This window comes from Notechis scutatus, chromosome 1 (assembly GCF_049901735.1).
Source record: "Notechis scutatus isolate UNSWTSFEM ecotype Mainland chromosome 1, rNotScu1.2, whole genome shotgun sequence".
Lineage (NCBI taxonomy): Eukaryota > Metazoa > Chordata > Lepidosauria > Squamata > Elapidae > Notechis > Notechis scutatus.
The window spans coordinates 187,341,482-187,358,007 of record NC_142009.1 but is presented as its reverse complement, the minus strand read 5'-3'; the positions used below and the strand labels follow the sequence as shown (position 1 = coordinate 187,358,007).

Below are 16,526 nucleotides of genomic sequence, written 5' to 3'. Positions count from 1 at the left end.
AAGCATTTTGAATTTTTTTACAAATAATATAAAAGTTATTACAACATAAATTATCTGAGTATATTTTTTGTGCAGTTTTTCACTTTATACTGGAGGACATTACATTTTTATGTCATTTGATTTTTGTTCAGTGTAGTCTTTCTTTACAAGTGTGTAGTCACATTACATGAATAATGACATCTAATCTTCTAATAATTAAATAATGTAGGTTTCTAAAGTTGTCTTGAAGATGACCTAGATGAAAGCTAGTTTAGAAAAGACATCAACTTGGAAGAAGGCATACCAATATGGAGTGTCTTTGGTCTCGGCACTAGAAAGTTACTTGCACACTTACTACCAGACAATGTTTGTCTTGGAACACTTCAGATGGCGAAGTCTGAAAAATATGAGGCTGAGGGCCTAGTACCTCTCTGTTTTTCTGTTGGCTGGTGTTCCAAATTCATGATTAGATGCATACTTTGTTTGAGACAGTGAAATAAAGTTTCTCAAGGGCTACCCAAAATTCTCGAAGAAAAAATTGTTTCCTTTGAAAAAAAAATATCTTAAATAACTTTAAGCATTATGCGTACAAACTTGGTGATATTAGAAATATGGATAAAATTGAGGCAGTTCAATTACAATTGACAAGTATTGGTTAAAAAAAAACCCAATTTTAATTAAATCATTGGGAAATCAAAAGAATCATTTTACTGTGATTCATGTTTAACAAGTGGAACTAAGATCTATCCAGATACTATTATGAAGTGAAAAAAGCTCTCAAAGCCCCCCATGTGTGTGAGAGAGAGTGAGAATGAATGCGTGTTCCCATGGAAAACGTTGGACAAGTATGGTACAAGACACTGGCTTGAGGCAGTTTGGGACAAATGGCTTGGTCCTGCTTTCACAAAGAGACCTTCCTTTCTCATCTGGAACATGTTTTAGAATACATATTACAGACAATATTTGGCACACACAAGTTAAAGAAAAGGTACGTTTTAAAGAACCAAATATAGAGGTGATAGAAAAATGGATGAATGATACATGGGAAAATATTTCTTTGGATATGGTTTGAAGTGTGGCATCAACAATGCCATGGATCAGGGGTGTCAAACTCAAGGCCCGTGGGGTGCTTAGATCTGGCCCATGGGGCCACCCTGGAAATGGTGAAGGATTGGCCTGTGGTGCCTCTGCCAGTGAAAATGGAGCTTGGGAAGGCCACATGCAGCCCTCCCAAGCTCCGTTTTTGCTGGCAGAGAGTTACAAGAGGCCATCACAGCCCAAAATAGAGCTTGGTAGCCCGTTTTCACTTGCAGAGCACTTGAGCCACCACTGGCGCCCCCAACACAACTGATGTCAAGCTGGCCATGACCCCTGGCCATGCCCCCCCAGGTCAAGCACAACCCTGAAGCAGCCCTCAATGAAATCGAGTTTGACATCCCTGCCATGGATGGAATAGAAGATGATGCAATGCCAGAGCAGATGCCAGTGACAAAGATGAAGGTGAGGAAAATAGAGATGATGCTGTATTACAATATCTGAATATCTTTTTGAATTATTAGATGATAAAGATGGAGATTTTTAAACATTTTGATAATTTTTGTATGTTGTTTTCAGTAAATTTTAAAGGACTTCATTTGTTTTTATATTTTTTATCAACTAAGTTTGTTTTCTAAAACAGATTCCATTTTAAATATGGGTTGTTCTGGATGACATATTTTTCATGGTAGATATATTTTGGTTGCAATTTTGAGGGTCAGCTTATCCTCAGATAGATTTATCTGTGATGTATATGGTATGAAAAAAAACCAAAGATTTTTTTGGGCAACAATGTGTACATTCTGAAATGAGGATTTTAACAGAGATTTTACAAATTGCTGCAGAAATATAATTGAAGAAACTTAAGGCAGAACTAGTGAGACAGAAATCTGTTACATTAAATTCTCTCTGAACCAATCCAGAAAGAAGATTAATAAGAGTCAGTGAGATGGTCAACATGGTTCTCTGGTTCCTGTTTTTCGAATATGCTCTGTAGATTCTTTCTTCACTCCATTTTTTATAAGATTGTTAATATTTTACCCTTCCTTCTGTTTGTGTACTTTCTGCCGAGAAATAAAGGGGGAAAAATACTGTAAAGTAATTCCTAATATTTTTCTAGTCAGGATATGCAGGTATAGGTTTCAAACATTTGGAATTTTATGATTTGTTGTTTGATATCTTCTATTTCCTATTTTGGGACTGGAATGGTAATTTTCTGTGATAAATATTCTTAGGATTGTAGAGATTATAAAGACATGCTGATTGCTTTACTATGAATCTGACTCAGATCACTATTCGGGCAGAAATTATTTTCTCCCCTTTAGATAAATTCTTTTGTGCAATACACCTGTATTTCTCTCTCTCTCATATCTGATCTCTATATATGTATACCTATTTAAAATTGATTTGTGTATATATATATATGTGTAAAAAGACAAACTCACATTTAACCCTGCTTTGTTCTTCTAAGTTATATATTAGTAACTATATTTACTTGTTTTATCTCAGCTGCTTTGCTTTCCAGCTTTCAGTGAAATGCATATTCAGAAAGAAGCTTCGCTGCTTCATCTTTGGAAAGAATGGAAAAGTAATACAATGTACATAGGAAGTAACAATGTCAGTTGCTTTGTAAACTTAGTGTTTTAATGGAAGGATGCTAAACTTTTTGGGGAGTTAAGGATGTAACATCCTTTGTATGATGTGCCTGCACTGCATGTAAAAGCATCAGCATGAACAAGACCAAACTAAATTTGATTTAAATCAATATATTGAAATGTATTTAAGTGCAGTATGATATCATACAGTCCTGGGATGTCTGAATCTGTACCCTTGTTAAAATTGAATAGGGAGCATCACATAGTCTTCCTTCATGGCTTGGTGATGTAAATATAGTAATTAAATGATACGGTAATATATCCCATATAGCTTTCCAAGTTATATTGTGTATGTATATGAAGAAAGATGATGGAGTTTGGTCACCAAGCATAAGCATAACATAGAAACATAAACACAATTAAAGTAAAACCTGAAAGAAACTTTCATGATGCATTGGAAGCTCATTAGTTTTTTATAGTGAGAAGAAGGATCATTTTTCTCTAAATGATTAGTGTGTGTGTGTTTTTTTAAACAGGCTGCTGCAGACTATCTGATTTTCATTTTACTGAGTTGTGTTTCTTTTAGTGCGAATTTATAATTTCAGTTTGTGATTTGAAACTGTAATTGTGTTGTAAACTGGAAAGAGACCGAACATTATAATGCAAGTCTGACAATCCATTCTTTAAGTAGAATAATAGCTGAAATTCTTCATGATTAGAAATACAGTATCAACATAATCGATTTAACAACATTACACCGGAGCTGAAAATAGACTGAAATCCCAAGCCAGGCATCTACCGTGGCTGAGTGAAACATCTTTCATATGGTTCTAAGATGAAATTACTCCTGAATGAATAGCATCTTCATTTATCTTCAAAGCCTCCTCTGTGGTACCAGTGAACGTACTCTTCACACATTCTGCAGCAGGAATTACATTACAGCAGCATTCCAGGGTAGTATAAAACTGATTGTTCTGGAAAATGAACCTGGCTTTGCAATAAATTACATTTGCAGGTACAAAAGAACGTGTTACTTTGTTTCAAGTAGTCACAAATATAATTAAACTCTTAATTTATGTTAAACTACAAATGCGACCATTATCATAACTGCATTAGGCATATACTCTATCATTCCAAGAATGATATTGAACCATTTTCATTTATAATTTTAGACAGACGTTGCAATTTACAGCATCTGCCACTGCTTGATAGGAAAACTGGAATATTTTGTGCATTAGTTCATGTTGTATAATTTCCACTTTTTTCCACTTGTCATTTTTTTAATGAAAGAAAATGCAGATTCCCCTTCAGTGTCTGCATATTGACATTCTCTACAGCCGTATTTTAAATATTAATCATTACAGTACTACTAGGACTGCCTTTGATTTATTTATAAGATAAATATAATAATATGCAATTCCAGAAAAGCTTTGGTGTTACTCAAAATATCTGAGCTTGGAATCTTTCTTCATAGTTTATGGAAATCTCCCCTCTTCGTGTTGTTTTGTGGGAATAGGTTTATGGAAATTTTGCTTGTCTGGAATGTGTATTCTGTTGTGGAAGAATCTGAGAATCAAAGCAAAAGGTTTATTAGGGAGCAATACTTTTGCCATTGCTGCCCACTGTTTCTCATTTTCAGGTATAGCCACAAAAAGTCTGTTTGATTGGTCTAGCTTTGATATGTTTTAGAAGTTAACCACTCTTGTCTGTTTACAGAGCTGACCTGTTGAAGGCTCAAATATCTTAAGACTTTTGCTGTTTTAGGAGTGAGAAATTTCTAAATAGAGATGTCTCCTAGGGGATCCTTACCCACAGTTAAAGCTCCTAAGCTTCTAGTCCATTAGGAGAGCCAGGATTTATTTTTCAGTCAGCTCGGGTTTGTTTAATGCAAGGTACATATATGGCAGCTTTACATGATGTAGATTGGGCACCTTTAATAGTTGATTACAGTTAACAGAAGGACAACAGAATGGCATCTTTTTAAAAATGTGAATTGGGCTACACTTTAATTGTGGGCTAAGTTCCATGAAAAATCGGTATTATAGCAGAAGGTTTCATCAATTCATTTTAAACCAACAGTAATCATTATTGCCAAAACGGAATGTAAAGTTTTTTTTGTGTGTAGTTTTTTCTAAGAGAGAGGTTATCACAGTAAAGTACAAGAAAATGGAGATGCTGTATATTTCAGATTGCTGTAATTCTCTCTTCATTTATAGTTGCATCCAGAGTGGTGACTTTGTGATAAGTGCAGTGTTAAACGCCAGTACCTAGAAGTATGGTTCTCCTACTTATCTGCTTTGGAAAATAATGATAAATAAAGGAATATTTCTTGTGGCTTAAAATTACAAATGCTAAAAAAAAATTGTTTTGCTTTCTTATAATGTGGAAAATTTTAATTTACTCTTCTTTATTTTCAGGCTTTTTTACAAATGTGCAATCTGCCAGTCCAGGTGGTTTGTAGGGCAAATGCAGAATATATGTCCCCATCTGGTAAGTGTACCAATCATTTACACTACACCTGTGCTTGGAAACTATGGCAACAGTATCTCATCTTGGAGATCGGTTGGAGTTACCGTGTGCTGCACTATGCAGTAGCTTGTTTCTTGTTATGCTACAGATTTTTTTTCTTGCAAGAAACAGAAATAATACCTTTTCATCATTAAACTGTATTAAACGGCAGTATTGTAAGGCAAAGGTAAACATACTGCTAACAGTTCTATGTGTTTAAATGTGAACTGCCTTAGTCAAGATGGAAGTAGATGGAAGAGTCTGGTTTTAACATTAGATGATATGACCTGTCTCCTTTCTTACATTCTACCTTTGAGCAGCTTTTTATTTTAATACCCTAACAAAGATTACTTTACAGAATTGAGCTCTCAGAATGATTGAAGAGAGAGGGCACAGATGGAGGTAATGGATTATTATATACATCCTTATGTACCCATTTCAGGTTTTATAAGCAGGTCCCCTTTTAACATCCTCTTCTAATTTGGGGCAATTCTATATTCAAATATACAGGCTGCTTCTATGCTCATTTGGTCTCATAAACAAAAGTAGCATTTTTTTTTGGTAATTCATACATTTGAGGCTTATTATCTATTAAAGGGGGTATGTTCAGAAAGGAGTTTCCCACACTTCATTGTAGGTGAAGAATAGGACTATCATATCTGGCTTGCAAAATCCAGGCAACCACTAAATGTCAACAAAGAGATAATGAAAAATATAACTCTTTGCTTCCACCTAGAGGTCAGCCAGATCTTTGCAGAGTAAATACGGTAGCATACCTGCATATTCATATGCAGACATAACTTTCCTCATTGCAGGAAACAAGATGTGTGTGCAGTGGGCACAGCTGGGCTTCTTAACAGTGAAATCCATGCAGGCTAAAAGATGCTTCGACTGAGTATCGTGGGACTGAATTCACTGAGACGTATTCTCCTAAATTTCATCGTCTGGGCATGTCCCCTTATGGCCTAGAACTATTGGGAATATGTACACTGCTTTCTATGAAGATAGCCTGCTAATTAGCCAATAATGTGGCATGTTCTTATTCCCCATTAACTGTGGTAAACGGAAATAAAGCAAAATTCAATGTTAATGGGAATATTTTCCCCCCCAGTTTTTGAGTTGGCAGGTTGAAAGCATTTCCTGCTGCCTACCGCAAAAGCCTTTTTATCATGCATTATCATATGCATGCTTTCCTATAAATTAGTGCTTGGATAAACAGAGCTTCTGTGTACATAACATTGTGGCAGAAATTGTGGTCCTAATTCTACAAGTCCAAAATCTACAATTCAGAACCATTAATGAATTTTCCTCCTTTTTATGAGATTCCACATTTGAGGACAGCTTGCTTGGCGCTGCTCTCTTTCTCTCCATCTGTTAATAAGAGAGCATTTAACTCGCACCTTGTGAGAGCACTGATATGCTGACTCTTGCTGTAGGAACACCACAAGCTCATTCTGTATACAACATAGGAGTTCCGTAGAAGTAAAAGCTTGATTGATAGGAACATAAAGAGGTCTAGAAGTTCAAAAGGCCCTGCATTCCTTTTGCAGTATATGTCAGTGTGCAGAGGCTTGCTTGCAATTCTTTTTTTTTTTTTAGCCAGTGGAACTGTCCGTGACCAAGATTTTATTTTTCCCTTAATAAAAGTAAAAGCAAGAATATTCCAAATATCCGTTGGACAATATTTAACCTTCACAGTTATTTGTGTAGTCCTTCACGGAAGAGACTGACATTGCAGGTAGTTCTTGATTTACCACAGTTCATTTAGTGACTGTTCAAAGTTACAACGGCACTGAAAAAAGTGAATTACGACAGTTTTTCACATCCCCATGATCATGTGATCAAAATCCAGATGTTTGGCAGCTGGTTCATACTTATGACCATTGCAGTGTCCCGCAGTCATATGATTAGTTTTTGCAACTGAATTCACTTAACAACTAGGCTACTAACTTATCAACTGCAGTGATTCATTTAACAGCTGTGGTGAGAAATGTCATATAATGGGGCAAGTCACCTAACAAGTTCTCATTTAACGACATAAATTTTGAGGTCAATTGTGGTCGTAAGTTGAGGACTACCCATATTTCACAGCAAGAGGTTTTAGGATTATAGATTTTCAGTGTCAACAAAGGAACACCAGGCCACCTAAGTTCACTGCTTGCTCAATTTCTGATGAGGTTGTCACTAAGGTATGAGCACAGAGTTAGCACAGATAACTATTTTTATTAGAATTATAGTAGGGTGATAGCTTTATTATAGCTAGGTCAAATGTCATAAAAGAGTACGCAACCTTTTGAATTTTTCAGGACTTTTTATTGGGGTATAGGAAGAAGTAGAGGAAGGTAAAATTAGGTTAAAAATTAGGTTACCGTTGGTGCTTTAGTGACTGAAGTTTTCAGTGTCTCAAAATGAAAATTTTACATTTCATAGGAAAATCAGTAATTGATGTCAAATTATATCCAGTAGTTTTGAATAAAAAGTAATAGATACATGTCTTTCCCCCCTTTTTGAAAACACAAAGACTGGCTGGATCACCAATGCATCTCTTGCCAGAAGTTACCCTGAATGCTGTTCATGGGTATTATTTTTTTAAACTCTGTATGTTGTATATTTTACACAACTTCTGTGAAACTGACACAATACTATATTTTAAAGTCCAGCAACTTTAGTATTTGGAACAAATATGAAGTGGCGGGATTTTGAGACATTTGTTTCAACAGTCTTTGATTTGTTATTAATGTACTGTGTGGAGGCTAGTTGATTTTACAGTTGCATCTTCCTGCACCTCTGGAAGAAATATGATCTATTTTTCAGTCAATTGATGGTGCAGATTCATACCAAAACAAAATATGCATGCTTGTGCATATGTATGCATGTGTAGTAGCCTTTCTGCTAATAACTGATGCTCAGGGTAGTTATAGTCTCGATCATGAATCCTCCAACAGGAGAAAATTCTTGTCATTTGGGGGCTTTGGTTTACAAAAGAATCAGAAGTAACTGTGTAGAAGCTTTTACAAAGAAATGTGGCCTGACATAAACTGTCCATCCCCAATAACTCTTCTGTGTGAATAAGAAGCACTTGTGTGTTACCAGAATTCCCTGAATGCAGAAGGCCAGATTTTTAGGAAGAGCTGAGGTCTTGGTATCACTGAATGACAACCAAGTCTCACAACTCTGAATTTTTTTAAAAAATCATACGTGTTGTTTTATTGTTCCATTACTTCCCCCCCACCTCTAACAATTGTTGTATTAAACTGTTCTTTTGCTATAATTTTGATGATGATGATGATAGGTCAAAGATACTTGATTTTGTTTTTTATAACGATTGTAGCATTTCACAGAGATTCATAATCAGGAAAGGATCAACTACCTTTGCCTAGAACAAATGCTATAAACCTATATTTTCATACATCTTTCAAAACAGATACTCAAACACAAAACTGAAATCTGAGTTTCACTGGATATCTGTTAATAAATTCTGGTTCAGAATGCTATGTTGGTGAGGAATGTTGAAATATACTCTTCTTTTCACCCACAGGAAAAGTGCCCTTTATTCATGTAGGAAATCAAGTAGTTTCAGAACTTGGACCCATTGTCCAGTTTGTAAAAGCCAAGGTAATGTGTGTGTGTGTGTGTGTGTGTGCAGCGTGTATATATATATATATAGTGTATATATATATATATATATAGTGTGTGTGTGTGTGTGTGTGTGTGTGTGTGTGTGTGTGTGTGTGTATTGCTATATATATATATATATATATATATATATATATATATATATATGTGTATATGTATATATATATATATAGTGTGTGTGTGTGTGTGTGTGTGTTTGTGTGTGTGTATATATATATATTGATAAATACCTATTCAGCAGTTGTTTTAATTATTCATTTATGAAATTATCCTAGTGATTTGATAAAATCATAGCTTTGAAAATAAAATACTTTGTTCTTTCAGAAAATACTGCATTAACAACCTTCAGATGTTATCCAATTCAGTGGGTTACTTTTCTGCTGAGTGCTCCTGTGTAAAAAGACTTGTACATTTCTATCTATTATTATTGGGCTGAACTCTTTTTTTGTACAAACTATATTCTCTACAATATTTATCTTTCTCTCGATACATCTCCATATTGAACAAAAAAAACTGTTATTTATCCATTTAGCACACAAATCTGTATTACTCAAGAATTTCAGAAAGAGGTCCTACAGCCACGTTGCTCATCCTGATTTCTTCTAATTATATTTAGTTGCAGCTCCAAGATCTCCCCAGTTAGCACATATGAGATCATTAAACTGAAACAAGTTTAAATGATACTTATTGTAAAGTCTCCTTTGAATAGAATTCAACTGGTGAGGTAATGTGCTTGGCCGTGTAGTTTTCCTTGCAACAATACAGAACAAGCATAAAATTGTCTTGTGGATTTTTTTTTATACTTCCTAATGTAACCTATAGAATTGTTATTTCTTGGTTATTTCCCACCAAGGACTGACCAGATCCTATCCTCACTATTCAGGATAAGAAACTGGTGTTGCTGGGCCATCTTCTGAAGAGGAAATTTGTGTAATGTAGGTTTCTGGCTGCATACTTATTGCTGATTTTAGGTCTTCGCGTTGGTGGGAGAAAGAATGGAATATTCTCATTCTTTAGCTATTTGCATGCTCTGAAATTATCTTGGGAGTGTGATCAAGTTTCAAGAGAGTAAGAGAGATGGCAAGGTATCTGTGAGGAAGAGGGAGTGAAGATATGCTTCTTCCAGTAGGATCTTTTAGCCAAATCCATATTTCTCTTGGATACAGCATTAATTCCATTATGAATCAAATGATATGAACCCAAATATTCTGGGGTTCATACATGTGATATGCGTCATATGGATATCTAAATATTTTCTGTTGCTTAAATTTCTCATACATTTAGGATGTATATGTGTACGTATAATTTTGATTTTAGGTGAGCAACTTTTCCTTCCTTCTTTCCATCTTCCAAATTTACTAATTCTTGTGGCCTAAAAAGCTAATTCCATAACTGAACTGATGAATAAATAGACTTTTATTTTTACCTTTTTCTCAAGAGTTTTTAGTTTATTCTGTAATACAGGACCGTGATGCAATTTTATAATATCAACTTGTTTGTTGGTTTTTTTCAGTTGATACACAGTAGATAGAAATTTATAAACTAATTACATGGTAATTAAATGGGAGAAAGCTAAATTATATGTTGAATCTCAGCACTTGTCTAGTGTAAATAGATTTCTGATTATATATTCAAATACAACAAAGCTTCAACAGTAAATACCTGAAGAATTCTCAGTTGATTCAGCTGAGGGAAATACTTTTTAGATGAACTTTTTCTTTTAACCGGTTATAGTGGTTTAGGTGTCTCTTTGAAAGGGCTTCCATTTTTCAAATTGTTTCTCTGTATGTCTTGGCTCTATAGGATGAGGCCTGAGCTGTCCAAAAGCCCTTTGGATCCTGTCCTACATCTAAGATAGGGTAGGCATCACCCTGGTGCCCTCCAGAGGGTTTGGATTGTAACTTTGATCATTTTCAGAACCTTGGCCATGCCTGCTGTGGCTTTTGAAATTAAGTTTTTTTTTTTTTAAAGAAGAAATGCACCACTGAGTTGGCTATTCCCGATTGCTGCATGCTCTGTTTGCTATCTTGGCTGTTGCCAAGAAATAATGTTGCACTTAGTTCTTGGCTTCTGCAATCTACTGCATAGAGAACACTTTGTTTAAATCTTAAAAAATTCCAAATAATCAATATTTATGCTTACTCTTGCTTCTTTCTTTAGTCTTGTAAATCGATTCCCATGCATCGTATTTTAATAAGGTATTTACATCACCATAACTCACTTCAGTTTATTTACAAAGATGTTGTATTTATAAAAACCACTCAGCAGAAAAGCAAAAGGAAGGTCTGTAGCTGGAAAGTTCTGTTTACTGATCACTCTGTATTTTTCTATTTAAAAGATTTCAATTCAATATTTCCCCCCCCCTCCCCCGAGCCTTTAATAGTCTTTGAGGTCTACAAAGCTGCCTCTTGTGTGTAATGTTGCAAAGGATTGTTTTGAATGAGAGAAAGGCCCGGACTTCAATAAAGTTTGGAAAGGACCCAAATGGATAATTTTTGCTCTCCTTTCTCTTTCCTTCCTTCTCTCCTGCCTTAGGGCCATTCACTTAGTGATGGGTTGGATGAAGTCCAAAAAGCTGAGATGAAAGCCTACATGGAATTAGTCAATAATATGCTTTTGACAGCGGAGGTATGGCAAAACTCTGGTAATTTGTCAGTCTTGGGAAATGAATTATATCAAAGAGGGGGAGTGAAATGCTATTTTCTTTGTAACATTGCAAGCCACATTTGTATATAAAACAAAAAAGGTAGACTTATGATTAACAGTGCTTCTCAAAAAGCAATACACTTTTATGTACACTTCGCAATCCTTTTCAGCTTATTTTTGGTGCACTGAAATATTGTATTTGCTTCGTGATAGATCTACTAGCCGTATTTATGTGTTTTAAATGTTATTAATGGCTTGTTTGGTAGAGCTAGGAGAGAAAGCTGCAAGGAATAAATGACTGTGTAACCTTCTCCGTTATGAAGCTTAGTATTCTTTGGTTTCTAGCTGTATCTTCAGTGGTGTGATGATGCTACAGTCCAGGAGGTGAGTGATTCTGCAGCATACATCTTAATTAAATTTTAATGAGAAAACACTTTTGCTCACAATTGCAAGTCCCTACTCATAAATGAAACATAGAGGTTTATACCACTAATGATACCATTTTTTTTTTTTTTTGCTTTAATTTTGCTTGCATATACATTTCGGGTTACTCTATGTCATTATTGGATGTGCTGGTTTTAAAGTGAATTTTTTAAAATATAATTTTAAAGGCTTGCTTTTTAGCTGCAAGTTATAAATAATTGTACAGAATCAGGTTCTGAGGCAGAGCCATGGCAATAAAATCATAGTTAGCCTAGTCTTTTCTAAAACACAGCTTTCTCAGTTACATAAGAACACAAAAATCCTTTTTTTCTCTCCTTTAAAGATCACTCATCCAAGATATGGTTCTCCTTATCCTTGGCCTCTGAATCGTATTTTGGCCTATCAGAAGCAATGCGAGGTCCAGCGTAAAATGAAGGCTATTGGCTGGGGCAATAAGTCACTTGATCAGGTCAGTCATTATTTTCCAAGTCTAATTCCCCCAAAAAAAATGTAAAATGTAAGGTTTCAGGAGGGCACTGATTTCTTTGTATCTTCTTAGTAAGTTAAATAAAAATTAGCCTCTGCTGTCTGTGATCTGAGATAATGGTTTTACTGTGGGGTATATTTTGATTTGTTAGATATATATTTTTAATATTACAATATGTTTATAATGAAACAGGAGACTTAAATGACCAGAATATAAGCTGTTTAGAGCTTTAAAATTTAAGATCAATATGTTGAAAAAAATGGCACCCAGTGTAAACCTTTCAATATTTGAGTAATAGGATCATAGTATTGGGCATTAGATTGTTAGCTGTCAGTATAAGTTAGTATTAGGTGAAGTTCCCAAATGCTCTCAGGTATGTACATCATGGTTATTTTTTTTTAACAGCAACAGCTATCAGATGTTATTCTAGATGTCCTTTTAATCTTTGGATGAAGGCTTCTTGAAAGAAGCTCGGAGGAAAAAGCCCAAGTGTTCACAAAAATTATATATGAGGTTATTTGTATAGGTTTGTCTCTGGGTTGAATCTAAATACTTGGTCTGGAAACATGCTAAGGATAAATCCTGTTAGATTTTTAACAGGTGCAAATACATCATTGTTGCATTTAAAGCAGAGGTGTTAAACTTGCGGCCCATGGGTTGGATGCGCCACGGGCTGGCCATGCCTACCCCCATTTTAGTGAAGGGGAAAAAGTTGTGATATGTCACGTGACAATAACATGATGCCGCGAATTTGATACCTCTTTGTAGAACTTTGTAGGACAAATATGATTAAAAATCTTATCGTATTTTTAACTAAAGATTTTGTTGCTCTAGTACTTCATTAAAATTATTTTCTGCTCTTCTGTGATATCTGTGTTCTTTTTAGGTACTTGAAGAGGTAGATCAGTGTTGTGAAGCACTTTCTCAAAGACTTGGGACACAGCTATATTTCTTCAATAAGAAGTAAGTTATTTAATTTAAGAGTTCTGCCAAGAAGACATTCTTCAAATGATGGGGAGATGTTTCTGTCTTTCTTTTTTTAATAGATGAAATAAAAATCTCTTCTCTTTTCTAACTTTTGGTAAAAAGGGCATCATGGTAGCTGCCTATTCGTCCAGGAGCTAAGAAGCAGGAAACAACTTCTTTCTGTGTTTCTGGGTTTCTTAATTTATGAATCAAGGAATGACTAGATGACCTCTGGGCAACTTGAGAGAGCTACGGAAGGAGGCAAGGAGGAACATCTAGGAAGGTTAATAGGGTCAAATTAGAAAGCACTATGTGAAGAATTTCAATAAAATGGCGTTTCCAAAAAGTTTTTAAAAACTTGATTTTTGTCTACCTCTGTAACACACTCTAAAATCTAGGTTAGATTAAAGAAATGCTACCACTGCTAGTGTATTTCCATTCTAAGTTATTCTTTGATTATATCCCTAAATAATATGTTTAAAAATAGTATTTAATTCATATTTTAAATGCTTTGATCCTTTGAATTGATTACAATTCCATTCTCTCAGAATATCTCGTTTGATGGTGTGTGTGTGTGTGTGTGTGAGAGAGAGAGAGAGAGAGAGAGAGAGAGAGAGAGAGAAGGAGAGGATGAGACTTTTTATATTCACTTATATTAACATGAAGCTTGAATGCAGCCTACCTCTTGATCCTCAGATTAAAAGGACAGAACTCAGAAAACAAAAAGTCATTGCTGCTCTGCAGTGACAGGGTACTTGGGTGCCAAATACAGTTTTTTTTGGTTTTGCCTTCATTAACATCACTGCAGCCCGCCAATTTCTCCATGATTAAGGCAGGCATGGCTCTGACTTGGTGAAGCATTTACATGCTTCTTCATCACTGTTGTAGTTTTCAAGCCTTGAACTGGCAACCTTCTATCACCATTTTAAGAAGAAGAGGTGGAATAAAGCCAGTTTGATAGCATTTTCTCCTCAAAATGGAATGGTCAAGATAGTATGCCGTGGTCTGGATATACAACTGGCACTAATGCCTAATGTGACTACCAGTGGTTGTGTTCTCTCATCCAACATACTAATTTTCTTTTGTTCGTAGGCCAACTGAATTAGATGCTTTGGTATTTGGACATCTGTTCACAATCCTTACTACCCAGTTGATCAGCGATGAATTGTCGGTAAAAGTGAAAGGCTACAGTAACCTCACTGCATTTTGCAGAAGAATAGAACAACACTACTTTGAAGTTAAGATGGCCTAGTATTCCTTCTCCAAACTGTCTTTGATAAACAGAATGCTTGTGATGATAGTAATAATAAAATTAATATATTGACCATGCTTGTTTTATTTTAAACAGATAGTGGCACGGATTTGAAAATTGGGCTTAGTTCACAATCTGAGTCAGCTGCGCCAAAACTGTTGTAGCCCAAGAGAACCTATCTGTGACGAATTCAAGAAACCTATTGTATTTAAAACAAAATTGAGTTTTTCATTGTACATGTCTGTGTGCCATTTTAATATTCTTTTGAAGTGACCTTGAAACAATATTGTGTCAAGATGTAAAACAATAAAGTTTAGATGATTCTATAAGTATTTTTCTTAATATTTTTTTAACTGGCTATACATGCTACATTTTTACAATTATTTGCCTTACACCCATTAAACTACTAAATTGGGATTGGTTAAGGTATCGATGTAAAATGTTTACATAAATAAAATTTGCATTTTTATCCTACTATTAAGCAGAATTCTCTTATCTGGCTAAATGTTATTTAAAATATTAACAGTAAATAGCAAGAAAAACATAATGCAGAACCTTTAAAATGCATTAATTAAACATGTAAATATAATATATAAAACATGAAATTATTTTGTTTTTTAATCGTTCGTAATTCTGGAGATCAAGAAAGTCAGTCTGAATAAATCCCCTGTTTTTGAGTTGGTTATTTCTCTTTTTTAATTACATGTCTTGTGAGTATTTGCTCTGGTCATCTGAAAGTATTTGTCCCACCGTATCTTTTTATATTCTGTGAAGGCAGAAAATTGGTAATTTATTTTAAAAGCTATTAATTAGAACCTGTATTTAAATTATTTTTCAAATATAGCAAAGATGGAACCATCATATTGAATTCAACATTGACTACTCTCTAACTTTTTCCAACTCATTTGATCAGCCTTTTCAGTTGAAAACAAAGGCTATGAAAAAGGAATATTCTTGCTCTTTAAAATGCTTCCCATTCAGGGAATAAGTGGAAAACCAGTTCTTTGAAGATGGCTTGGCTGTTGCACATGTTTATCTAGGTTCCCATTTACAAAATGACTTTTATTCTGAATTATGGAAAAAAAGGATTATTGTTCTTCGTGATGTCAGTAGCCAAATTTGTTTCCTGCTTGAATCATTAGTAATCTAAATACCAATTTACAAGACAGAATGACTGCAAGTCTTGTTCAGCAGCATCCAGTCAACCTTTTAACTTCTTAAAGCCTGATACCATGCATTAACTCCATTTGAAAGTGTCTCTTGGACTATAAATCCCCACTATCTCGAAATGATGTTGCAAGAGATATGATCTATTATAAACAAATAAAGTGTGCATAAATCTATTTGAGCCACTTAGACTGCACTTAAGAATATGGAGATGAGTGAATTACATTGCAAACTCAATAAGTAAAGTAAGATGAGCTGCAGAGCTATTTCATATAAATATTTTTTGTAAACTTAGATATATTCTTTGTCAGTCCCCCAATCAACATTCCCTTTCTAATCATTTGAGTTATCAGAATTCCCTGTTTAAATTAGGTTAAGAACGAGAAATACTTGTTTGACTGACAAAGCTAAGAGGCTTCTGCACTTTTTCAAAGTATTCATTTGGATAAAGTGCCTTTTTAAAAACTAAAGCAATGCTGGGTTAAGTGTAGGATGAAAAAGGCTAGGTTTCTAAGATTTGGAAAATTTTAAAACAGTCCAGTAGCTAATATCAAGAGAAACTCATACTTACTGTCCATAATACAAATTGTAATTGTGAGTCAGAGTAACTTCCATCTTTTATTAATTACAGTGATTCACAGTTACAATTTGTATTATGGACAGTAAGTATGAGTTTTCTTACATGTTACACGTGTTTCTGTCTATATCATCTAATTTTAAAACAGCACATTTAATAATACCGACGAGAGTAAGAAATATTGCCCTTAAAATTGCCAAGAGGTTTTTGTTGAAAATTAGAAGTTCAAGTTTCTTTCCTTATGAAGGGAGACTC

General features: G+C 34.7%; 1 protein-coding gene across 3 annotated transcripts in view; it reads left to right on the top strand.

Moving 5' to 3' along the window:
* Positions 1–14,856, top strand: part of MTX2 (metaxin 2) — a 44,492-nt gene extending 29,636 nt beyond the window's left edge. For all 3 annotated transcript variants that reach the window (XM_026677667.2, XM_087949679.1, XM_087949677.1), the window contains 7 exons: positions 5,027–5,099; positions 8,656–8,732; positions 11,289–11,381; positions 11,745–11,783; positions 12,166–12,291; positions 13,196–13,272; positions 14,368–14,856. In XM_026677667.2, the coding sequence (XP_026533452.1) occupies positions 5,027–5,099; positions 8,656–8,732; positions 11,289–11,381; positions 11,745–11,783; positions 12,166–12,291; positions 13,196–13,272; positions 14,368–14,527 (645 nt within the window). In that variant the 3' untranslated portion in view covers positions 14,528–14,856. The remainder of the gene's footprint in view (positions 1–5,026; positions 5,100–8,655; positions 8,733–11,288; positions 11,382–11,744; positions 11,784–12,165; positions 12,292–13,195; positions 13,273–14,367) is intronic.
* Positions 14,857–16,526: the final 1,670 nt, after the last annotated feature.